This window comes from Erpetoichthys calabaricus, chromosome 11 (genome assembly GCF_900747795.2).
Source record: "Erpetoichthys calabaricus chromosome 11, fErpCal1.3, whole genome shotgun sequence".
Classification (NCBI taxonomy): Eukaryota; Metazoa; Chordata; class Cladistia; order Polypteriformes; family Polypteridae; genus Erpetoichthys; species Erpetoichthys calabaricus.
In genome coordinates this window covers 63,748,506-63,758,805 of record NC_041404.2, presented here as the reverse complement: position 1 = coordinate 63,758,805, position 10,300 = coordinate 63,748,506, and the positions used below count along the sequence as shown (strand labels likewise).

Sequence of the window (10,300 nt, the reverse complement as noted above, 5' to 3'; positions counted from 1 at the left end):
ATTGCAAAACCTCCAACTGCCGTCAGTCTTACTAACCAAGACAACTGGACTGGACCAGGGACTAAAACTTTCCTCTGTCACTCCTAGTTCCAGCATTCGCTTGATTTCCTGCTCCACTTCTACTTTCTTTGTCTCTGGGAGTCTATAGGGGCGCTCCCGGATGATAACCCCAGGCTCGATCAATATGTCATGCACAATCAGAGAGGTCCTTCTGGGTTTCTCACTCACCATCTCTGGAACAAACAGGATAGCTAACTCCAGCTCCCGTCGTTGTCTGAAATGTAATTCCTCACCGAAATTAAGGGTGTCTGTTAGAGCAAAGAAAGACCATGGCTGAGTGGAGGAGGGATCAGGATCCTGGTTCTTCCATGGCTTCAGCAAGTTCACATGATAAGTCAGCTCGCTTGGTCAACGATTGGGTTGTTTCACCAAATAGTCAACAAGCCCTTTCCTCTCCATAATTTCATAAGGGCCTTGCCAATGGATAAGTAATTTGGAATGGGAGGTGGGAACCAACAACATGACATGATCCACTAGATTGAATTCTTAGAGCGCCATGCCACGGTCATGATAATGGGCCTATGCTGCTTGTGCCTCTTCGATATGACTTTTTAGAATAGGCTGAATTTTTCAAAATCTATCGCGTAATTGTGCAATATATTCCAATATATTTGTAGAGGGAGGAGACCCTCCTTTCCAGCCTTCTATCAAAATATCTAATATACCCCGGGGTTGTTAACCGTAAAATAATTCAAAAGGAGAACCCCGTCGAGGCTTGTGGGACTTCCCGGTATGCAACTAGAACGAGAAGGAGGAGTTGATCCCAATGAGAGTCTGGTTAAACCTCCCTACTAGACCGTCAGTTTGAGGATGATACACTGCGGTCTTTCAGTGCATTATTTTCAGTAATTTTGCCGTTTCCCTGAATGTTTCAGAGGTTCAAAGGCACCCCTTGGTCCATTCGGACTTCTTTAGGGATGCCGTCTCACACAAAGACCGCTACTTGTTCCTTTGCAATTGCTTTAGATATAGCTGAGCGCAAAGGAAAAGCTTCTGTGTATTGGGTTGCATAATCCATGAGGAGTAATAATATATATATTTGTGCCCACGGGCTGTGGGCTATAATGGTCCCACTATACAACGTTTCAAGGACCTGAAAATGGTTTGACTCTTTTAATTCTGGATTTAATGCCTCCGGACAGTGTGCACCCTTTACCTTCCACCTTGCGACTGTGACCCACCTATCTCTACCTGTCTGGTCTGGAGTCTCCTCCCGTGACACCTTGGGGGTGTACACTTTCTCTCTAATGGACACCTGGGTCAGGTACAAGAATTCTCTACTACAACACAAGCCAGTTCAGTGACCCTGAGCTCGAGGTGCTGGATCAGCTGGCATCTCCTGCAGGTGTAACCCTCATAGACGACTGGCTTCTCCTAGGTATCATCTAAAAAGTTTAATATCCAACATGATTTGCATTGAACTGGTCTCATTGTTAAAATTTGGATCAGTATCACTGAAACTGTCTTTATTTTATTTAAAATTAAATGATTTAACCTGAATGGTGAAACTAAAAGAATTGGCCGAGGATATTAGATTATAGAACAGCTACACCTATTTCGCACCCTCTGGCCCCTAAGCTCCTGTAATCTTCTTCCTCTCCACTGCCTGCTGCTTGTTCTTCTGTGAGGTTAATGTTACTTTTTTCTGTCTGTTCTCTTAACTTGGCACTTCTTTAATTCCTTTTATTACTTAAATGTTCTCCAATTGCACCATTTGTACTCCTTCATATTAATGAACCATTACGGAACCGCCCTTGAATGCTCTACTTCCTGACAACTAAGAACAGTTCAATCTAAACAAATAAAATAAAATAAAATAAATAAATAAATAAATAAATAAAACTTGCTAAGTGACTATCTGGCGCTAGCTACCTTCCTACTGCGATCATATCTGCTCCTACAGTTCTTTTTGCTTCATCAGGCGTCTTAACACTGCTCAGCTAAATACGCACTGCTGAGCCTTCCCGTTTATTACTTTGAAGACAGTCCCGGCCCTTCATTTTTAAATAAGGAATTGTTGTTTTGTTACCTATTAACTATTTATTGCCATAGTCTTGTTTTATATTTACTTATTTACTTACAGATGCCAGTAAAGGCACCGTTGCTTTCTATCCAGCTTTGTTGATGCCAGTTCAAATACAAATAACAAAACAATGAGTACATGCAACCAGCAACTTGTCCCAGCTTCTTATGCTCCTGTGTGGTCAAATGAAAAAAAAAAAACCTTCTAAAATGAAAAAAGCATTACAAATATCCTCAGCTAAAACCCAAGTTTATAGGATTAAAATGTATTATTTTAATGAACTCATACGCCGCAGAAAACTGAGACTCTCAGCAAATCTCAGCGGCTTCTCTCTCAATTGCAAAGATGATGTCAGTACGTCGCCTCCTCAGCACATCAGAAAAAGGTTCATTTTAAGCTTAATTCTCATCCTGGGTAATAATCCTGTAATGTCAAGGGTTCATTCTAAATCTGCAGTTAGCTGCCAGTTAATACTGGGGTTAATGGGGTTCATTATGGAGTGTTGGTTAGAACATCCCAAGACCTGAGGCTTTTAATGTTTCCAAGTGTCTGAAATTGGCTACACCACCATTTAATTTATAAGTTTTTGATTAAAGTAATTGTGTTGTTTCTACTTTCCATGTTTAATTTACAATTACTACTTTATTGTAATGAATTATTGCTTTTTACTCAAGTTGCTACATTGAATACAAATTTTAAGAAGAAGGAGGAACACAGGGTGACATACAAGAGTGGAGGAAGATGCACACAGGTAGATGACATCCTATGCAGAAGAGTCGATCTGAAGGAGATTGAAGACTGCAAAATGGTGGCAGAAGAAAGTGTAGTTAAGGGCATAGGATGGTGGTCTGTAGGATGACGTTGGAGATTAAGAAGAGGAAGAGAGTGAGGGTAGAGCCAAGGATCAAATGGAAGAATTTTAAAATAGGAAGACTGCAGGGTTGAGTTTAGGGAGAAGGTGAGACTGGCACTGGGTGGCAGTGAAGAGTCACCAGACAGTTGGGCAACTACAGCAGATGTAGTTAGGGTGACAGCAAGAAGGGGACTATGGACATCTGGACAGAAGAAGGAGGAAAAGGAAACCTGGTGGTGGTATGAGGAAATACAGGAAAGTATACAGAGGAAGAGGATGGCAAAAAAGAAGTGGGATAGTCAGAGAGATGCAGAAAGTAGACAAGAGTACAAGGAGATAAGGCACAAGGTGAAGAGATAGGTGGTGAAGGCTAAAGAAAAGGCGTATGATGAGTTGTATGAGAGGGTGGAAAATAAGGAGGGAGAAAAGGACCGGTAGGCTACACAGATGGGTGCCGAGCTAGGAAAGATGTGCAGCAGGTTAGGGTGATAACGGATAAAGATGGAAACATACTCACAAGTGAGGAAGAGTGTGTTGAGAAGATGAAAAGAGTACTTTGAGAGTCTGAAGAATGAAGAGAACTAGAGAGAAAAGAGGTTGGATGATGTGGAGATAGTGAATCAGGAAGTGCAACGGATTAGCAAGGAGGAAGTAAGGACAGCGATGAAGAGGATGAAGAATGGAAAGGCCGTTGGTCCAGATGACATACCTGTGGAAGCATGGAGGTGTTTAGGAGAGATGGCAGTGGAGTTTTTAACCAGATTGTTTAATGGAATCTTGGAAAGTGAGAGGATGCCTGAGGAGTGGAGAAGAAGTAGACTGGTGGGCCGATATTTAAGAATAAGGGGGGTGTGCAGGACTGCAGTAACTACAGGGGGAAAAAATTAATGAGCCACAGCATGAAGTTATGGGAAAGAGTAGTGGAAGCTCAGTTAAGAATTGAGGTGATGATTAGTGAGCAGCAGTGTGGTGTCATGTCAGGAAAGAGCACCACAGATGTGATGTTTGCTCTGAGGATGATGATGGAGAAGTTTAGAGAAGAACAAAAGGAGTCACATTCCATCTTTGTGGACCTAGAGAAAACATATGACAGGGTGACTGAGAGGAGCGGTGGTGTTGTATGAGGAAGTCGGGAGTGGCAGAGAAGTACATAAGAGTTGTACAGGATATATATGAGGGAGGTGTGACCGTGGTGAGGTCTACGGTAGGAGTGACGGAGGGGGGATTACATCAGGGATCGGCTCTGAGTCCTTTCTTATCTGCAATGGTGATGGACAGGTTGACAGACAAGATTAGACAGGAGTCCCTGTGGACTATAATGTTTGCTGATGACATTGTGATCTGTATCGAGAGTAGGACCATCAAGACAGAATACATGTGTGTGAATGAGAGGGAGGTCAGTGGAATGGTGAGGATGAGCGGAGAAGAGTTGGCGAAGGTGGATGAGTTTAAATACTTGGGATCAACAGTACAGAGTAATGGGGAGTGTGGAAGAGAAGTGAAGAAGAGAGTGCAGGCAGTGTAGAGTGGGTGGAGAAGAGTGTCAGGAGTGATTTGTGACAGACGGGTATCAGCAAGAGTGAAAGGGAAGGTCTACAGGATGGTAGTGAGACCAGCTATGTTACATGGGCTAGAGACAGTGGCACAGAAGGCAGAGCTGGAAGTGGCAGAGTTAAAGATGCTAAGATTTGTATTGGGTGTGACGAGGATGGACAGGATTAGAAATGAGGACATTAGAAGGTCAGCTCAAGTTGGATGGTTGGGAGACAAAGTCAGAGAGGCGAGATGGCATTGGTTTGGACATGTGCAGAGGAGAGATGAGGGGTATATTGGGAGAATGATGTTAAGGATAGAGCTGCCAGGTAAGAGGAGAAGAGGAAGGACTAAGAGAAGGTTTATGGATGTGGTGAGAGAGGACATGACGGTGATGGTGCAACAGAACAAGATGACGAGGACAGAAAGATATGGAAGAAGATGATCTACTGTGGCAACCACTAACAGGAGCAGCCAAAAGAAGGAGAAGAAGACTCAAGTTGCTACATGACATAAAGTTTGAATTTTCTTTAGTCATGTTGCTTCTTCTTGTTCTGAAAATTGATTTATGAATTTTGAAAATGAGTTACACAAAAATGTAATCGTAAACCTTTTTTGGGATTAACAAGTCCAAGTTTATTATAAAAAATCCTTGCTGAAAGAACACAAAAAAAAATTTTTAAAAGTTAAATTACTGCTTATAGTTAGGGCTAAAATATACTTACAGTATCATTATCTGAGTGTCCAAGCCCAGTAAGCCCATTAGGTTTTTGCAAAGTTGAATAGTACATAATTGAAGAACATTACGTAAAGTATGTAAAATAAATGAAAGCAAAGTGGAGACAATGAGCCGATCTGAAGCTCATCCTGAAGCAATCCAGCTTCTCAGCAGGGTGAACGTTCTGAAAATTTTCAGTAAATTGTAAACATAAAGTCAAGGACCCTAAAAACCTACAAATCACAATCCCTCTATCTGATGCGTTTTCTAACTCTAGAATTTAACAGTTCTCTTAGCCCCTTCACCATTCATCTCCATTACCATGAAAACACTTAAAAAGAAAAATTGGAAAGGACAAATTGTTGTAATTGAGTAAAATTCATGAAAATCTGCGAAGTGTGCATGCTTTGGGAGAGATGCGTTGACCTTGGAGGGCTGCAGGATTTGTTCAGTTTAAAAGTGGGTGGACGTCTGCTCTTGGCTCTGATCGCTGGACTGCTTACCCTCTTCAGAAACTTTGTAGGACACCTAGAAGTAAAAGAGCAGCAGTCACTTCCGAAGAATTTGCTCAAATATTCAAGGAGGATTTCTTGTTTTTCTTTCATTGTACATGTAAGATGAGCCACACATCGGTATAATTACACTCTCTCTTCACTCTCCTCATCTCTTTATTAGCTTGAACATTTTCTGGCATTTTTACATAACTAGCAATCTACACAGAATGAGTGTTTTTATTTTTTATGCTTAACTATTTGTGTTTAGGAATGCAGAATCCTGTGAGAAGTGCCCACCTTTTGTTTGAAGAAAAGATTTATGACTCCTTTAGAGCGTCTGTCTGCTGTGCGGTCCAGGGTTCCTCTCTCAGGTGGCAGGCACACAGAAATGGACTTGCTGTCACGTCTGTTTCTCTGTGACACTTCATGGGTCTCTAAATCTGTATTTCCCAGCACTGATAATGCCAGTCCTGCAGGACAATCCAAAACAAGAACGTCAAATGTGATGGAAGCAAAGAAAAAAGTTGAATTTTCATTTTGTCCATGCAGACCATATGAACTTTTCATTGTAAAAATGACATTTGTTACTGCTATGGATACACAGGGACTGATGTAGAATGTAAGGCTGAACTCATTTTATTACTCTAGAGTTAACCAAGAATTCTTCCACAAGCACCTTACAAATACAAATGTTCTCTTACATCTCGCTGATTTCTGTTTAAGTTTAGAGCTGCCTTCTGATAATTTTTCCAGTGATTAAATTATGAGTAGCCTTTTAATTTAGTGACTTAATTAAGTTAGTTTAAATATTCTAACTGTAAACATAAACTCAACAAGGTCACTAACAGACCATTATTTTATGTGAGGCACTGTCCCAGATGGATGGGGACCCTACCCAGCCGGGACGCCTGGATGGTCCCCGTGATGGACAATACCTCCACTGGGCCACGATGGGGGCAGCCGCCCGGGTCTGCTTATGGGCCACTGGACCGGAGCTGGGACACTCATCCCTACGTGGACGTGGCCACCGCCAGGGGGCGCCCAGACATCTGTGAGGTCCTGGATGGCAGCACTTCCACCACACCAGGAAGAGTCGTCAAGGGGAGCACCTGGAGCTCATCCGGGTCAGTATATAAGGGACCGCCTCCCTCCAGAAGCTGAGCCAGAGTTGGGAGAAAGGAGACAATGCTTTTGAGATGGGAGAGGAGGTCATTGTGAAGAGAAAGAGAAAGAGAGAAAGGGAGAGAGTTGGTGGATGAAGGCATTGTGGTGCTGAAAGGAAAAATAAAGAAGTGTGTTTTGGACATTCTGGTGTCTGTGTGCCTGTGTCCGGGGGTATGCTTTCCACAGCACTTAAGCTTGAGAACAAACTATCAGTGAATAGAGGAAGATCCTCTCAGTCTGGGTGAAGACCATCACATCCAAGAGGTGGCTGTGTGTTGTGATGGGTCATGATGTTGTCATTCCGATCTGTCGTCTGCCTTTCTTGAGTGCCACCTCATTGTCATTTCAGTATCTTCTTTCTCTCCTGGGCACCCTGTGCCACTGCTACTCACAGCCAAACAACATATCCAGTCTGTGGAGCATGGAGGGCATTGGGTACTTCAGTTGCACCAAGACTGGCAGAAAGTGCTTCTCTTGTTCTTTGTTTGTTCAGCTTTTTTAAATAAGCTCCAATCTGAAGTTTAAAATCCCTAGTGCTGCCAGTGTAAGCAGCCTTCTCCTTGAACCGATGAACACAGCGATGATGCAGGTGAGCCACATTTTAAGAAAGATTTGGAACATAATTAATTTATGCATAAGGGGCTCACTGCATCTTTTTCAGACATATCTGCATTTTCTATAATTCCTGTGCTATGGAGGCAATAACTACTTGAATACAGAACTCTGAGTGAAAAAAAATAGAAACCCGAACTGGTCCAAATGATACAGACAGTGATGAAGACCTCTCACTCGCCAACTCAGCAGGCTTAAGCATCAGAGTTACTGAATTGTCATTCAGGGTAACTGTTGTCTGGGGCAGCCTTGTATTCTGCATTTTATAAACCTGCTTTTCCAGCTGAAATATGTATGAAAATGAAGACATTTTCTAATTAGGTGGTACAGAGACAGGTTGATTCATGCATTTATTTGCAAGGCGAGTGGTCAGGTATTTAGAATTGCTTGATGGGGTTCTCAGCTTTTAAGGACACACCACTTGAGTTTGCTGTGCCCTGTTTAGAGCTGGTGAATAGCCATTCTGACTGTGTCTCGGTCTGTTGGTCACTTACACACACATACAAGAGCGGCAGTCATTGTGAGCTACAGCAGAGCTCCTCTGTTCTTGTATTCTTGTTGGTGCCAGAGATACTGAGGAGCTTGGAACCCAGTGATAAAGGAATTTAATTAATTGACTGATCAATACATCCAGCATTGGGTAAGAACTCAGGTGCCAAGGTCACCAGCGTGGGACTCTGACTCCATTTATTACGAATAACCATAAACACAAGAGGTTTATTTTCTCATGTAATGCAGTTGACTCATCCAGGCCAAGACACACAGATATCCATGTTAACCCTCACTTATACATTCCTATTCTGTTTAGTGTCCTCCGTTAACCTAAAGTGTTCTTCATCCTGTGCATTGTGAGAAGGAAAAAGGAAGAGAAGCCATCAACAATGCAGCTGTGTTACCAGACAGTCAGATGGGATTAACATTTACAGTTCTTGGGAATTCAATTTTGTATGTTCACCTAAGGGAGACTTGCCATCGATTTTCAAGAGGCAGAGAGCAAGAGATGTAGAAATGGTTTTAGCACAGAAAACAGTGTGAAACATTTACTGAATCAAATGAGCTGAAAGTGATAATAAAGATACCCTTAAAAATAAGAAAATAAGAAATTAGTGACATGACAACAAAAATACAAAGTCCTCCAAAGGAGTAACGGTGATGGGAATGCAGTACAAGGTGCGGGAGGCTGCCACCACCGTGCCCTCTGCACTTTAAAGGGTGCCATTGGAAAATCGTGTAAAGTTACATTTCACTTTAATCTCCAACGCCTTCCTGCACACAGTACTTACTCTTCCCACGCATCTTTCCATCTCTAGATTTTACGCCTCAGAAGGAATGTCAATTACACCCTGACCTGTATGGCTGCAGTTTTGACTTTTCTGACCCCACGAGTGCGTCCTTATTCATTCAATTTGGGTCGGTGCCTTGCAGCAGCTGTAAGTGACAGGCCATTTCTTACCTGTAATTGTAGGCAGGGAGCGACTGTTGTGGTGATCTTTGAGGAGGTACACACCAGATTGTAATTCAGCGGAGTCAGACAAGTTGGTGTCACTTCGAAATTCCAGTTTCTTTGACAGCTAGGACAGAAAAAACAACAATCAAACGTCAGCTAAAAATAAACTCAATGCAGTTAAGAGGAAAAAGCAAAAACTTCACATGTATGCAGCTGGCTTAGAAACCCGGCGAGGTTGTGTTTGTTCAGACTATCCTTAGTACTTTTGTGGGGAAAAAAATCAAAATATATTCATTTAAATTGAAAACATTAAACATTGACCTTTCAGAATGCAGCTCATGATATTTCCATTATAAGAAAATTGCAATATATTTTTCCAAGAAGTTCAACTTTAGTAAAAGCCACACAATAAAAGATTTGGGAAGTAAAGGTTGGGTGACAAAGAAAGAATCCAAGATGACCTCCACATTGTCTCGACTGTCCCCCACATGTCAGTCATCACTGAGGTTGAGGATAAGCAGGTGGAGATAACATTAAATGACAAAACACCGCCTAGGCTTTGGCTCTTTGAAATATTACTCATATTATCTGCAACAGTAATTGAAAGTGTATTTATACAATTTTGAAACTATTTTTACATTTTATAAAATTAATAGCAAAATACCCGCGCTTCGCAGCGGAGAAGTAGTGTGTTAAAGAGGTTATGTAAACATATATATACATAAACATATATACATATATATACATATCTACATATACACATATCTACATATACATATATATACAACCCCAAAACCCGAGCCCAGAGAAGTCGACGGCGCTTCTGGACACTACTTATGTAGGGCTTCCTTTTGGCACAGTACAGTTTTAGCTGTCATTTCCTAATGTAACTACGTACTGTAGTGTTTGAGAGTGACTTCCTGAAGTAGTCCTGAGCCCACGCAGTTATATCATTTATTGATGAATGATGGTTTTTAATGCAGTGCCGTCTGAGGGCTCAGAGATCACGGCCATTCAGTTTAGGCTTGTGCCCTTGGCCTTTGCGCACAGTAATTTCTCCAGATTCCCCGATTCTTTTCACTATGTTATGCACTGTAGAGGGAGAAATGCCCAAATCTCTTCCTATCTGTCTTTGAGAAACGTTTTTCTTCATCATTTCAAAGATTTTTGCCCGCACTTGGTGGCAAACTGGCGATCCTCTGCCCATCTTTGCTCCTAAAGGAGTAGGCCTTTCTTGATGCTGCTTTTGTACCGAATCATGATTGCAATCCCCTGTTAACATCACCAGTTTCAAATCACATCATTATTTAGTTATTATACCTCATTACTACCCCTTAATTGCCCCCATCCCAACTTTTTTTGGAATGTGTTGCAAGCCTGAATGGCAAGAATGGAT

At 41.9% G+C, this 10,300-nt stretch overlaps 1 protein-coding gene across 1 annotated transcript in view; it reads right to left on the bottom strand.

The window, feature by feature from the left end:
• Positions 1-5,088: 5,088 nt before the first annotated feature.
• LOC114660488 (dedicator of cytokinesis protein 2-like) overlaps positions 5,089-10,300 on the bottom strand; it is a 75,140-nt gene continuing 69,928 nt past the window's right edge. The window contains exons 49-51 of the mRNA XM_028813213.2: positions 8,911-9,028; positions 5,979-6,151; positions 5,089-5,715 (exon numbers count right to left, since the gene is read on the bottom strand). Of these exons, the coding sequence (XP_028669046.2) occupies positions 5,641-5,715; positions 5,979-6,151; positions 8,911-9,028 (366 nt within the window). The 3' untranslated portion in view covers positions 5,089-5,640. The remainder of the gene's footprint in view (positions 5,716-5,978; positions 6,152-8,910; positions 9,029-10,300) is intronic.